The 16,008-nt window shown below is 43.4% G+C and overlaps 1 protein-coding gene across 4 annotated transcripts in view; it reads left to right on the top strand.

Annotated features, from left to right (window-relative positions):
• Nucleotides 1–7,021: 7,021 nt before the first annotated feature.
• quob (quattro b) overlaps nucleotides 7,022–16,008 on the top strand; it is a 39,876-nt gene continuing 30,889 nt past the window's right edge. Inside the window, exon 1 of one of the 4 annotated variants that reach the window (XM_030420855.1) lies at nucleotides 7,022–7,385. In XM_030420855.1, the coding sequence (XP_030276715.1) occupies nucleotides 7,383–7,385 (3 nt within the window). In that variant the 5' untranslated portion in view covers nucleotides 7,022–7,382. The remainder of the gene's footprint in view (nucleotides 7,386–16,008) is intronic. The other 3 variants (XM_030420854.1, XM_030420852.1, XM_030420853.1) reach the window with 3 other exon arrangements.

Raw genomic sequence — 16,008 nt, 5'->3', positions numbered from 1 at the left:
AGTAACACAGACAGACTCAGGCAACATCCGAGACAGCAACTGAGCGGGATTCATCGGGAAGCGCATTCTTTTGCAAAAAGGATTGAAGTTAACATTTTGGATTTGCTATAAAAAAAGATGCTCCTCTATAATAACAAAAGGAAAGAATGTGTAGAGAGTGACCAAGAGGATATCTGAGCTGCTGAACCACAGGCATCAGCAGAGGGTCATGAGGAATCTCATACTGATCAAACATGTTACAACTTGTTTGATTGATGTTTTACAGATGACATACGTTGTTAATTTTGTTCAGAGATTCTCTGCATAAACTGGTATTTTTTCAACCTAATCACCAGAATACATGTTGGCAATTTGAGTTTCTGCAAATCAAGATGTGTTGAAACCATATGTGCAATTTGTAAAACTTTTCTTTTCTTGAAAGCAACACTAAGTAAATTATCTAATATAACAGCTTTAAAATCATGTTGATGGTTCAGTGTCTTGTAACAGTGTGAATGGTGTCTCTGTCTCTCTCACTTTTTTGTGCACTATGTAACTTCAGTGAGAGGGTAGGATCACAGCCTTACACACATATTTACTTCAAGATACAAGTTTTCAACATATAATGTTGTTGTGACATAATGAGTTTTGTTTGTAGTCAGTTTGTAATTGTTTGTAATTGTTGCAGACCTGGGATTTCTGTTTATGACAGTGGTGTTGCAGTGTGGGGCGCCAAATCCCACAAAATGCCAATTTCTACATGATGTTGCTTTAAGGTTTTGAGAAAAGTGTGCTTATTGGTCTGGTTATGTTTATTTCCCATCATTTAGGACATTTCATGTTTTGGCTTACTCGGTCTTGTCACTACCAACACAGCTGGAAATTGTCGTTTTTGGTTTTGCAAACTGGCGCAACATGTCATCATAATATGTATTAACAGCTTTTTAGAATTATCCAGTGGTTTGACACTTACAAATGTTGAAACGTGGTCTTGAACAGTGGTCTCTGGCTTGTTACGCCCAGCTGTTACACCACCACAAGTTCTGACTTAAAAGTCAGCTCATATATATAATCTGAACACGATATGACACATGTCATATAACATTAACATTAGCAATGTTGGCATTAGCTAGCATGAGCAAAGTTACGTCAGGGTTTGAAGCCAATTTTCGTAGTGGCCAAACTGTGTAACTACAGCACCACGTGATGCCCAAAAAGACATGAGCTAACACTATGAAAGAAGCAGCTGGATACATATTTTGAGTGCCACAACCCCACCAAAATGACTCGTTTCACTGTCATCATTTGAGCCATTCGATCTAATAACATTTGGAAAGTCTTTTTTGTCCTTATTCAAGTTAGCCAGGCGCTAAACAGGAAGTTAGCCGACGGCAGTCTCTGGTGCTTATGTGCTATGGGCCACACAATGAGAAGGACCACCAAGCTGCTTTCACTAACTAAAGGTCCATAACGTTAACATTATCTAGCTAGCGTTAGCCTCCTTAGGTGGTGCAACAAACTTGCCATCACTTGCACACCAGATGATTCGTATTCCACATTAAGAGGCTCAATGTTATCAATAACTCATATAAGTCTACTGTCTTTTTTTTTGTAGGAAGCCCAATATCTTTGAAAAATAAGAGGTGACAATGCAGACAAAAGATTGCATTTGTATCCCAGCGAGGTCTTCTCATTGTATTAAAATGTGATTTCTCATTATAAAATCTCAGTGGGAACAAGGCTGTTTAAAGTGGGACAGATGGAAAGCAATTTAAAGTGCTAGAGGCGTTTCTGTCCTGTCTTTTATTAGCCATAAAAAATGGAGCGTGATATGTAGAACTCCATAGACTGATGGATTTACAATTACAAGAGAAGCGAACATTTGGGAGCATTTAATGTCTCCATGTATCACTCGACGGCACCTGAATGAACAATGAAAGACAAGCACACATGCACACACATGCATGCAGAGTCCCACTGACCCCGTTGGAATGTCCTTGAATGTACGCCTTTTCTTCTCAAGACCCCCTCATTTTCTCCTTAGTACCACACAGAGTGACACGCTACTCAAAACATGCCTTAAACCCTCTCTTTAAAGACCCAGAAATACCTCAAAGAAAAAAAGAAAACATCTGTGGTGTAGACAGATATCGACGGGGGAAGAACCCAGGACTTCTATCCCTTCTGTTTGTTGAAAGAGCAACCAAATGTCTAAATCACAAGTTCGGGCCCCTAATCTTGACAGGGCAGGAAATGATGTCACAGTCACAGCAGCAGATCTCCAGACGCTGATAAGGTCGCCCTCCCTGGGAAAAGGAACCAAGGGAGGGACAGATAACCCCTTTGTCTTCCCTTTCCTCCTTTCATGTTGTCCCATCAAGACAAGAGTGATAACAGCCGAAAGCTATTCAGACATTCGTCATTGGGACAGTTCACTTCATAATAATGTCACTGAGACATGCTGAAAGTGTTAGGGACCGACTCAACGAACAATCAATGCTGAGGTTGCTCTTCGCTCCGCTTGTGTTAAATGAAAACAACCCGTGACATCATAAAGTTAATGAATATGAGCTTGGAGCGGGAACCCGGTCAGGTAATTGATCCAGGAAGTGATGCAGGGGGTAGATTGCCAAGAGGAGAAGCAGTGCTTTTCCCATCCTCTAATAACGATATTAGCCTGTACGCTCGCTGTGAGTCATGCTTTATGAACCGTCAAGACCGTGGGCGGCTGTGTCTGAGTGTACGGGAGGTTATTGTGGGCGAGTGTTGGTCTGAAGTAAATCACTGAAGGGGTCCTGCTCACTCGCCTTCGGGGTCTCCCACTCACTCGAAAGGAATTAGACAAGGAGGGAGGTAAGGGAAGAAGGAGCACTCAGGCCCTCATCCTGCTGCGTTTGCGTGCAACTGTGTGCAAATGTATGTGTTAAAGAAATTGCAGTACACGTGAGTGTTTATACGGTTGCTTAATGAACCCGTGTGGGTGTGTGCTCCAAACTTCCTGGCTCTCGCAGTATCTCAGGAAACTCGCTCCCTATCTCTGTGTACATTTCTTTGTCTGGTTTTGTCTGGTTCTGCACCTATGTGTGTTTATGTCTGCATTTTTGAGTGCAGCCTCTCAAATCTCCACATTCACTGACTCACCCAGCACAGAGCAGCCCCCTCCACCCTCTCCGTGTTGCTTTAGATGGACAGCCCATCTGGTTTTCATGAAGCGGGGATCAAAACTGAGTGTCAGCCCGCCGTGGCCCACTTTCATCCTCCTCGGCCTCTGATTCACCGTCATGTTTCAGCTGGGGAGACGGCCTGGATTGGTCTGGACCTAGAGTTAAAACCAAAACAAAAGTAGATTGCCTCGCTTTCCCATGAGTCTGTTTTACAGATAGAGCCCGACAGATAGGCATAAATTATTGGCTGAGTTTATCTCGCTGCAGATTTTATTTTTATTGCCAAATATGTCACCGGATAAGTAACAAGAACTCGCCATAGATATGTTTGAAATAATGACATCATTACTTAGTTTGCTCCCTATAAAGCACTGACAAATGTATGCTTCAACAGTAAAATATCATGCTTTTAGTAGGACTACGTATGCTGGTCACGATTTAGATTTAATGTGTCCTTACCAATAATGTGCATTCATGTTATGTGCTTCTGTTAAAGGCGCTATAACCAAATTGTTTTATACAAATCAAATGAGTACTTGTGATGTTAAAGATACTGTTTGTGGCGATGACCATCTGTAATTATTACCCCAGTGTACATATCCCCATACGTATGCTCTACAGGGCTTTTTTAGAGTCTTCAAGCTTATAGTCTTTGTTTTACAGTGTGTAACTTTACTGTTTCTGTTTACTGTCAACGCTTTTTAGCATCATCTCTAGATTAAAAGTTGGGGAACGCATTCTGGAGAAAGACAGTTTATTGTTGAGTCTCATTCCAAAGTCGACACATACAATACAGACGCTTTGGGTTACCAACCTGCGGTAAGCGTCTGTATTCAGCTACCTGGGAACGAGACTCAATAATCAGCTATCTTTCTCCAGAATTGTCTTCCCCTACGTTTAAAGGAGTTACTGTTAACATTAACTCACCATCTGCCTTCCCTTTGTATTCACATCACAACACCATTCTTGGTCAAATCATCTGACCATCTCTAGCTAATGTTCTAAACGCTGTTTAAATAACATTAACGTTGTCAACTCTAGCAAGCTAACTTTATGGCAGTACAGTATGCTGAGAGAACCACGAACTGGCAACTACTGAGACTGCTGATCGCTGACAAAATACAGATAACCACGTGATACCCCATTACAGTATTGTCTGACAAACCTTGTTAGAAGCTGGGGCTAACTGTCAGACTTATTTTTTAGTGCCTTTCTATAAGCTGATGTATTATTTAAAAGCAAAAAAAAATGTGTCTACATAAAAACTTAAAAACAACATGACAATGAGCTAGCAGCAGCTTTTCGTGTTAAGCTCTGATATAACAACTGTACGCTACTTGCCCAACAGCAAGGGGCAAACAGACAGTTAGCAGGTAGCAGGTGAACGTTTAACCCTCTAGTACCTAAAGATCCAGGTTAGGAATATCAGTTTTGGTGAATTCTGCTTCCAATGGGCACCTTCCAACAACCATTTATCGTTAACTAGCCGGTTACTTATTAAGAAGAAAATACAAAGTGATGAGACATACAAAATGCGTTTTCCTTTTAGTCCGGTGCTGCAGTGACGCAGTGAGTCCGGTCACACCGCATCAGCTTCTTGGCAGTGATGCCTGACGCATATCTGAGGGAGAACCTCCAAGTGAGGACCACGCTAGTCTCTCATAGCTGGACCTATTTTTTCGACACTTTGTTTTGTTGCTGTGTCAGCCCTGGTTAAAGGAGCAAACTGGACTGCATCTCCCAGTCAGCACGGACAAAGTTACAGGTAGTTGTAAGAGCTGTTTCGTGTGAGATGTTGGAGACCTAAAACAGAGCTAAATGGAGAGTAGATATTTAACCACCAGCTGGCCTGAAACACAACCCATATTCTTCTCTTTTCTTTTGCTTTTTCATGGATTTATTAGATGGGGCAGCTGAGGGAGATAGCAGGAAATGGGATGAGAGAGAGAGAGGGGGGATAACATGCAGCAAAGGGCCACAGGTCGTCTTTGAACCCTGGGGCCGCTGTGGCGAGGACACAGACTCCGTACATGGGGCCCATGCTCTACTGGGGCGCCCCACCTCTGAAACAGTACTAATGTTGTTCCACATCCCACATGTATGTGAATACGTAACGTTTAGTTAGAATGTTTGCTAATTCTAATCTGTTGTGTTGTGCCAAAGAAAAATGTCAAAATCCAGTATCAGTTTTAAAGGTCCAGTGTGTAAGATTTACTGGCATCCAACAGCATAGTCGCAGACTGCAACTGACTGACCAACCTTTGTCTCACCCTCCTGTACGGTGTCCACAAAAAAATGCAGATGTCCCTTGCAAAAACACAAAAGGACGTCTTTCTAGAGACAGCGCGTAGTTTGGTCGTTCGGGGTAACTGCAGAAACATGATGGACCTGCTCCCTCTGCAGATATAAAAGACTCTTTCAGAGGAACCGAAAAAACCCAACTATTCTTAGTTTCAGGTGAACATACAATAATGAAAACATAATTATGAAGGTTATATTCTGCTGCTGAAACTGAATTGAGTTAGCAGAAACTAGGACATTCTTCTAGTACCCTCTGTTGCCTAACCTTTTTAATACAGGCATAATAAGATATATCCAAACGATGTGGAGCAGGTAGAGATATTCTTATGCAGAATAAAAGATTAAAGACAAGAGCGGTGGGGAGAAAGAGTTAAAGAAAGTATGATTGAATAGGAGATAATCTAACAAAGAGACGAAACAGGGAGTGGAATCGTGTGCAACATTTTTGGGAGAACGTCACCTACATATTTTTGTGGTTTAGGGTGAAAGACAAATTAGCATGGCTTTCTTTCTGTGAAAGAAAAACATGTGAGGAATGCTCAAAAGACTGCAGTTTCTTCAGAGCGGGAAACCGCAGGTACGGAGGGAGTCAGAGCCAGAGAGAGCGGGAGGGAGAGAGTCTGTTTCATATTTCCAGCTGCAACTTCACCTGCTGAACAAAGAGAAACTTTTGATTAAAAGAAATATATTCTGCCCTTTTTCTCCCCGTGATGAAAATATTCATGGGCCCTCATGCAATTTCTGGAATTTGAATGAACAAACGGACAGAGGTCGAGGCTGACTGTGAGCTGCTCGTCGAAGCCGCCTCGATCACACTCACTCTCTGGCGGTCAGCCGACAGAAATAAGCGAAGGCCTGTCAATCTTCCTCCTCGGTGATGGACCTCGCTTCTTGCAGCAGCAGGCCTTTGGTTTCACACTTGATCCATCTTCCAACTCCAGATGTAAAATGTAGTCCAAGGGGTGTTACCCTGCATTCCTCTAGGCTAATATGTAGGTATAGCAGCACTCTTCGCAGGCCCTGCTGTCTGGCTCGGACCTCCGCAGGGAAGCCCCCTCTGCTGCCTCTCCCTTTGATATGAGTCAAAGACTGGGCAGTGTGCCGGAAGACAATTGCTGAGGAGAGGAAATGAGAAAGCCCGGTGCAGACAGTGGAAGTCTACGAGGGATAAGAAGAGAGGGCAGGATGACTTGACTTAGCCCTCTAAAAGCTTCCAGTGATTAAAATAGAAAGAAAGGGGCCACAAACGAGGGGCTGGATTTCTGCAGCTCTCTGCTGCTGGGAGAGTGTGCGCATCAGCGTCCGCGAGTGTGTGTTTACATGCGTGGCAACGTAGGAATTCCTCCATTGCATACAGTGACACACACATTCAGCATGGCATGCTTTTGTGCATCCAGTTGTGGCATATTGTGTCTGTGGGTGTGTGACAGAGCCTGTGTGTGTTCGAAAGAGAGCGAAGAAACTCTGAAAAGCCTCGAGGGGGATTTCCTCTGAAAGGGAAAGCTTTTCTCCTCCCCCTCTCAGACACTCTCCTGCCCTCCTTCCCTCTCCCTCTCTCTCTTTCTCTCTCTCTCTCTCTCTCTCTCCCTTTCTCTCTCTCTCTCTCCCTCTCTCTCTCTCTCGCTCTCACCCCCAAACACTCAGAGTAGCCTCAGACGCTGTGAAGGAGAAGTGAAAGAGGAGCTGGAGGATCAACAGGCAGCCTGACAATTTTTGCTGCCCCTTTGCAACAACGCTCGCAAACTGGAAGATGACTGTAGTTGCTTTTCGATTGAGACAACTTGCTGTCACGTGGATGTACTTCACTCGACTCCTGTTGTTGATGCACTAAACATGGCAAGTCTCTCTGCTCAGAGCCCGGGGAGGCTGTCCAGAGAGGATTATCAGGAGCAAAAATGAAAAAACGCTCTGCCTGATAGAGGAGAAACTCCTGCAAAGATGGTAAAGTAACAACAGAGTTTTACTCCCGTGTGACATTCTTGTCTCTGGTTTAGTTTAAGTGCTCCACTGACCCACTAACTGAGGGTGTGAGTTACCAGTCTGGACAAGCAACTGAAGTTTAAGAAGTTTGCACATGCTAGTGCTTTCTCCGCTTGCATGATACTTTCTTCCTTTGTTTCCTTTTATGAAACTTTATCTTTGTGAGACACAAAGGCAGCACAAAGCTAATGTCGCTGCAAAGCTGTTTTTTTTTTTTTTTTTACCCCGAGCACAGTTGGTGGGACTGTTTCACATCAACAGCCCACAGCATCTCGAGCTTTTCAAGAGTGCGCACACTGACAAAGAGAGGGAGCGACAGAGAGGGACACATTGTCTTTTGTCTCGCATCTTTAAGTCCTTTTGATTGGGACTTAATTGATGCGGATGGCACACATACTTGAGAGAGTGTTTTGAGCGTATAAATGATCTTTGCATGCAAACATAATGGAATTCCCCGGTTTGATTCAAACCGCAGGGCTTTTTTTTTTTTTTACGACTGGAGAGCACTCGTCTAATCCCGGTCGTAGCAGAATCTAATTAATGGAAGTGAGCGAGCCACAAGATGGGAACATGTTAAAGTTTGGTGGTGGGTTTTTGGGAGGATGTGGCTTCTTTGAACTCTTATTTACTGGTTGTTGCTGCTGCAGATGCAGTCAAATAAATGCAGATAAAGAGTGAGGGATGGAGTCAGATAAAGGTGATGAATATTAACTTATGATCTCAAAGACTGCCTAAGGACACATTATGGATTTTCCATTCAATCTCCACAGTATCCAGTCTACCATTCCTCTTTATTTGGAAAGTAGTCAGACCTTTAACATCTGTCCACACGTGACAGATACATTTACAGAGAGACAGGAAGTCAGGATGTTTGAAAGAGTTTGAAAGCCCTTGGCCACCACTGTACTTTGTCCTCCCGTCACATCCACTCCAGCACTTGTTTGACCAGCTTTTACAGGCCCAGCTGTTTGTTTTACTTACTGCATGACTAATGTTGTATTTCATGACCCCCTCTCCAACTTACAGTCATGAGCCTGCACAGTCTAAATCATTAGATTACTGCACTGTGCACGACCAAGTTGTTTCTATCAAGGGTAAACACTCAGCAATCACACAGAACCCAGAGGCCTGCTGCTGCATTGTGTTTGCATTTAGTTACTATGTGACGAGCACAAGCGGGAGTAATTCATTCACCGGCAAGGTCAAGAACTTATCTTCTTAAAGCCTTACAGAAGCATGTGTTTCTTCATTCACCGTACGGTGACTTGTGCTGCACAGATTGTTCGAGTCTGTTGCAGTATTCAAAGTCTATTCAAAATTAATGCAAATGATCAAAGCGTCTATGAGAGTTGCTCTCTGGTTTTGGATGTGTTCTCGTCTTGTCAAAACATGTTCAGCCTGAGCTTAGCAGGTTTTTCTGTGATTCATCCGAAATGGTAAAAATGCCAACTGCCGTCAGCAAAGGTTATTCTTCAGCAGAGCAAGTGAACGGTGGCGGATTTAGTTTTCACGGTGCAAAACATGCATTTCTGATGATGTTTTGATTCATTCAGAACAAGAAGAGTGATCTTTTTGATCGAACATGATGCTCAAATGGACCTTTTTTTTTCAATTTAGCTGTGCTGTGTACTTTTATCATTGCAGCACTGGCCAAAAGCAAAGGAATGTTTAATGTTTTTCAAGGTTACAGTTGTGTATGAAACATAATGTAACTTAAATAACTTTTTGAGACACTACCTGGACTGTAAAGATTTCTGCCTGAATATTGACTTATTGTCACCTCAGCAATATTAGCATTCATTTGGCATCTTGTTTTTGTCCATCTGATTAATGCAAATCCAGTATTAGCTCTGTTTGGCTCTCCATAACTCCTGGGAAAGATATCTGGCTCTTTAAGCTACTAGATGCTAAGCTATTATCACTACCTAGTTGCTCATCTGCTGCCAAGTGATAGGGAGGTCGCATTTAGTGCTGTTATTTGCTGTTGCAGAGCTGTTTAACTACCTGTTAACTATGCCCAGAAATGACAATAAAGGTGAGACTGAAGACAAACACTAAAGTTGACGGCAGCAGAACCAAAACAACAAGCTGAAAGATTCCAAAATGCTCAGTAGAGCTGGGGCAAACTGCAGATGTGGGTGATAATTCTTTGTCCTTACAAAGTAACCATCTTTCACATAAATGTCATTTGACCTGTTGTTGAAGCCGCTGTGAGTGTTTTTACGCATTTTACGCTAACTTCCTTTCCATTTTACAGTTAGCGATCCTCTGAACGCCGAGTGGTAAAAGTAGGGACCACCACTTTATGGAGTTCTCTGTCATGATTGGATAAAGTGGGCAGGGACACCAGAAATTTTCTTTTCTCTTCTACCGGATGAGCAGGAAAAGGAGAGATACGGGGTACTGACTCTCACAGAATCATACATCCCTGCTTCATATCTTCATTCAGCTTGCAGGCCGGACAGATATGCTCATCAGTCACTGTTTATTTTTCAACCAATCAGCGTAGAGTACGCACGCACATACGTTAATCTATTAACCATTCGAAACACAGTAGACACGCTCTGTGAGAGCTTCCAGATTTCGATTGGCTGACAGTACCATACTGTATGTCCTGACCTGACTTTAAAGGGTCACAGCTGTGTCTGTCTTTAAGAGCCACGGGACGGTCATCAGTAGCTCCTTCCCCCGCCGGCAACAAGTCATCACGTCTTTACATCACTGTCGACTGCGCTACCTTTGGCCGAGACGGAACACTTCCTGCCCACCGCTTCACTTGCTGTGATTTTTGCCAATTTTCTAAACAGGCAGCAGGGAAAAAATATGCACTAAATTGATGTGATTTGAAGAGAAAATATGCATAATTGCAGACATCTGCCTCGTGGAGCTGCATGAGCCAAATTACTTCTATTTTGCTTCAGTCAGCAAGTCGAGGTTCTGAGACAAGTCATGGAGCTGTAGACCATATTTTCAGTGTGTTTATTATCTCTGCATCACGAAAAGTGGGTCAAACTCAGCAGAGACTGTGGAGTGTATTATCAAAACAGAGCCATTGCCAAGTGTTTTTGGGGGGAAACGTCTGCACAGCTATAGGCTGTCTGTGAGTCTCTCTCTTTGTCTCTAGAAACACAGATACTGCAGCACTGCCATTTCCCTTCCAGACTGTGTGTTTGGAAGTCTCTTTTGTTCTGGCTCCTCTGGTCGCTCTTCTAGGACGATGTTGTATTACAGCTAGCTCAGTGATCTAGTGTCAAAAGAAGGCACGTCTTGTTCATTGCTTGAATTCAAAACCAGCTGAACCGCTTCAAATCAGACCTGTTGAGCGGAGCACGAGGTGGCACCCTGTGTGACATGGCAACTTATTGAAGGATAAGGATATTTATTGAAGGAGGATGCCATGAGGCTCTGTCTGTGTATGTGTTTGGACTCGGAGAAACTTTGCAAAGCTCGACAGCGGCAGATGTTAGTGTTTAATAGACTCCCTGTAAACACACTCACATGCTGACCAACTAACAAATACCTTGTGCTACGGCTTAATGGATTTCACAAGGCCTTCTCTTCACTTGTATCATTAATCTTTTTAGGATTTCTAGGCTATTTTACCATTGAGATTTGAACTATGGGAGCTTTTATAATGTGTTGCAGTCTCCAAAAATAAATTCCTGACAGTTTGCCAGAATACAAACTTTAGGGAAACAGACTTCGATCCAGGAGATTTCTTTTTGTCCTGTTACTGGGAGCGGTTTCATTATGAGTCAATCATAGAGACATTCCAGATGAAAAGTAAATGTGAACATTTCAATTGTTCCCTGCCATTCGTTTTGTTTGTTTACACAGAGGTCTTTTTCCCCCTCCAGGTTTATGATATTTCCTGTTTATTAAGCTCCATATGTGCCTGATACAAACCACACTGCACATCCTTGCCAATCACCTCATCAGACATTGGGCAACCATTGCTAAACCAGACACCTGTCTGATCTTGTGGCACTATTTGGGAAATATGCTGACCTGGAACGACAGGAAAGGAGATAATCAGTCCTTTTGTTGTTGATGCATCAAAAACAGTAGCGTCCTCCGTTCAGAGAATGAATGAAGGCTTTGTTTTTCGGATCACTTCATGTTTCATAACCTGAAGTGTGCAGCCATGAGTCAGTGCATTTGATTTCAAAAGAGATTCATGTCTGACGCGCGTGTCGGGCTCACCTTCGTCCCACAAGCGGTGGTGGAATGTAACAAAGGATGCACTCACAAAAAATGCTGGTCATCGAATCTGATAATCTGTCAGGTGTACAGTCAATACATACAAGTAAATATATGTATAATTTCATTTAAATGGACTTGGCTCTGTGGAACTTCTGTTTTGTCTCTTGGAGGCCTTTCATTAGTTTATGTTAGCGGACTCCATTTCTAAACTAACATTAGCTGCACTCTGAGACGAGGCACTTGAGAACTTGCATAAAGTCCCATCCTGTGGACCGTCCAGTATCTGACCTTTCACAAAGAAATCCACAGTCCAGCAGCCTTAAACAAACTGTCCACAGGCCCGTATAGGCAAACAAAAAAGTGTTTATTACACGTTAACTGCTCCAATTTCTTTTACATAGAGAATCTTTAAGTATCTTTTGAAGGTGTGACATGTAACAATTGGCCACCTGACAAATTCAAACTCAAAACAAATATTGGCAGCATATCAGTAGAGAGCAAAGACTAATACTCAGGTAATATTCATGTGGAGGACTTTCACAACACTGCTTACAAGATGGTGAAAGATGGATAGACTCAGCAGCGAGACTTCCCAGAACCGTGGTAGATTACTGAAAGCCAGACGTTCATTATTTACAGATTTGGGGTAGATTAAAGAATCACTTGTGAAATCAAATCTCAGCTCAGTATTGTATAAACTTGCCGGTTTAAAATTCTTTGATCCTTCACATGAGAAACAGGAAGCCGGCACTCTGCGTGGCCGCCACAACTTTACAATCATAGCTCGAGCTGTCACAAACTACAACATTAATGACTGAGGTGAACTCATGATTAAAGGTCTGTTACACACACCGTGTTTACCCTTGGCAGCGGAGACCGAGTAATCATGTCGGGAGTTTTGTCCCGTTGGAGCCTTTTGATTGGTTGAAAGGATTGGTGATGGCTTAGCGGAATGGAGTGGCCCTTCTGCTGGATCATACACAAAGACAGCACTGTCTCACCGGCCAACAGGAGATACTGAATGTTTGAGGAGGAAGTGTTGGAGAGGGGGAAGGGAATAACTGAGAGATACTTGTAATGTGGTTTTGATTATGATGATTGCGATGACAAAGAGTGAGACTGTGGTTGATTATAATTGTGTTTTGTGTGAAACCAGTGATATGCTGTAAATACATTTAATGTGGCTTTCACTTTAAAATCCCTAAGTAAAGAGAAAGAAAGATGAAATCTGCAGACGGACATGACTCACTTCTTTTCATGACAGTCTTGTCATATCCTATCCGTCACACTGTGATTAACTGTTGTTGTGGCTGAGTCGGTGGTGAGATGTTTGCGTGTCCACACGTGCAGAGCTCGGGCAGTCTTCAGGATTTACCAGCAGGTCTTGACTCAACTGTCACTTCCGCTCATGTTTTGTCTCAGCCCCGAGGTAGAGTGACAGTCCTCTGCTACTACGAGCACTTCAAGAAAATGTGATGACCAGTCAAGACAGAGACATCAACAAAAGTCTTCCAGCGTGTCACATCAGGAGCTGCTTCCATTTAGTTGAAGTTAATCTTCTTTACAATCACATTCTGCTCAGCTTACCTGCTCTAATCTTTTGAGCCGTCGTGGCCGAGAACACAGATACACATTGTGAGTTTACACACCTTGACAGCTTGTTTATTCTGAGGCTCAAATCTGGGCCTGACTTTCTTTGACCCAAGCCCAAGGCAATGCAGAGAAACCTGCGATTATGTGCTTAATGCTCAACGCTGCAAAAACTCCCAGGGGGGAAGGCTCAGGGCCGGACAAGACAAAGAAAGAGTGAACCTTTAAAACAAATGCCTGTTGTCCCTCACTAGCATGCCAATTCAGGTCAAACAATGATCTTTGTTGGAGACTGGAGCTCCTTCAAGAGTTAAATCCCGGGCTGCTCTGGACAAAAGTGGGCAGAGAGGGAATCCCCCTTGTGTTGAATGTGAAGAGGAGGCAGTGGAGGAATGTGGTGGTCAGCTAGACATTGATCGTGTCCTACTGTCTCTGCAGGCCGAGATAAAGGATCAAGATTTAAGCTTGACTGAGTGCTCCTGACTTGGCTGACTGTGGGAGTAAAGTACCTTGGAAAAAAAGAGGGAGCAACTCTCCGTCCGTCAACATGAGGAAACAAGAGCTCGATACTGTGCACTGATATACAGTACAAGATTGTGTTATCGTTAGGATGGAGGGAAGCGATTGTGTCTGAGCGCTCACATGGGAGTGAACAAATTGCTGTTAACCGGGAGGTTTTTGTAGAGGGAGGAACTGTTGAGGACACAAAAGGAGTGGTGCAAGTCAGCAGGGAGACTGAAGTCATACTGGACACTTTGAATGGGAGTTACTGCTGTCTGGCATCCTGACTGGCAACATGGATGAATGTGTGTGCATTGGAATGTGGGCATGTTCCATTATTAAGTTTAATTTCTGCGGTTAATTTGCTTTCGTAAGATTCAGCAACACATTACTCCGACCCTCAAGAACAGATTAAAATCTTGAAACATTTGCCAATTGAGATGGTATGTTATGTTACTGCACTCATGGACGTGTTGCTGTGACGGCTGAGTGCAAGCTGTTAAATAAACCTGATTCACTTAGATTATGATACGATATGATTCCGATCACAATCCATGTTTTTCGTCCTCTAACAGCTGTGACATATTTTTATTTCCACTGCTGATGGATGCTCCGTCCTTGATCCCAGTCAAAGGGAGGCTGCATGTAAGGACGGGGAAACTCCAGTGTGTAACTCAGAACTTAAGGCTTATTTCTGGCGTTTGAAGCGGATATGTGTTGACATGACTGCTTCATGTGGTATTGCTATTACAAACCAGGAGAGCTGTGCAGCGCAGGACTCAGGCAGGGGTGAAAAAAAGTGAAAAAGGGCACCAGCTGTATGTGCTGGGTAACCCTAAAGGGCACTTCGCCACGTGTTGTCCAGTGGAAGGGCACCCAGGAGGGCACTTTAACATGTTTTATCTACCTAGGGCATAGGGCATAGCAGTTGACCCCCCTGCACCCTCCATGAGCAGAGCTGCGATAGTGGGAAGAGATATATTGAAAAAGCAAAGATCATGGGAGTAAATAATGCAGAGTGATAGAAATTAAGATGAAGGATGAAGCCACTGAGTTATCCAAGTGTGTTTTTAATGTTCAAGATGCTGAATACAAATACATGCAAACTCCGATTATCCACAAAAGTTCCAGATAAATATCTTTAATACTCAGTCTGGCCACAAGAGGCAGAAGTGTATAACTGAGCCGTGTTTTTTAACCTGGAGAGGCTTTCACAGAACACAAAAAAACAAACAACTATGCTGGCATTAACTTTTTTCAACTGTTTTTTCAAAATGTATCACCTGTCACACATTTATCTCACACTTGCCTTTCAGGGCTTCCGTAACAGTGGATCTAACACCGCACAACTTTGCTTCGCCTCACAATTATTCATGCCGATCCTCCACAGTTCGGGCCTGTTTGGCACGCTCTCTGGCAGCCTGTCAGATGTAATGAAACACAGAAGAACTCGCTCACAACACCGGCAGCTACCCTCATTTCATTTGGCTGGCTGGCCCGTCTGAACTGGGTCCAGCCGAGCAATTCTTGGCGAAATCTCAAGAGGGTCTCACTCTTATGAATATCAGTCGCCAAAACCACCCACTGAGAGGAGTTCCAGTCGGTGGGGAAACGTCTCAGGCTTTTAACCTTCTTTGTTTTGAGAAGGAGTTTATCCGGGCAGGAGCGTCAGTCATGTCAGCCAGAGTGTTAACACAAAAAGAGGTTTAAATCTCAAATGAGCCTGCAGTATTGTTATGATTATAAGTCACTAAAGCGCTAGTTTAGGGTCGACTTACAGTGAAGGATTGATTTAAAACGAGGCACAAAAAATGGTCACAGTCCAATCATTTTGTTGAATCACAGATGAGTGTGTTTGCATGCGCATTAATATCCTGGTTTTGAGTTTTATCCTGTCTGATTATATTTGGGATGTGACTGTTACATGGAACATGAAAGACCTGGCCACTCACATCCCTGTCTATATGACCATAACGGTGTCCAGGTTTCCGATCGACTGCCTGCAGGTGTGTCTTGATCTCTGACCCAGTGGCGGACTCAGGATATATGAGGGGCCGGGGCTAAAATGTAAAACGGGCACCACAGGTATGTGGGGGGGGAATTTTTGCTGTAGTTTTTGAAACATGGCACCAACCCCATCTGCAGTCCACAAGTGCTCTCAACCACTGTTCTGTATATTCATGAAGGAGAATAAGGTGTTTACCTGTCCCGGTAGCATATGCAGATTCCTTGTAAGCAGGATAAGGCCTACTCACTAGATAATCCTCCTATGAACATTTATTACCTCCAC

Source organism: Sparus aurata, chromosome 6 (assembly GCF_900880675.1).
Source record: "Sparus aurata chromosome 6, fSpaAur1.1, whole genome shotgun sequence".
Lineage (NCBI taxonomy): Eukaryota > Metazoa > Chordata > Actinopteri > Spariformes > Sparidae > Sparus > Sparus aurata.
The sequence above is the reverse complement of the archived record's forward strand: the minus strand, read 5'-3'. Positions and strand labels throughout refer to the sequence as shown.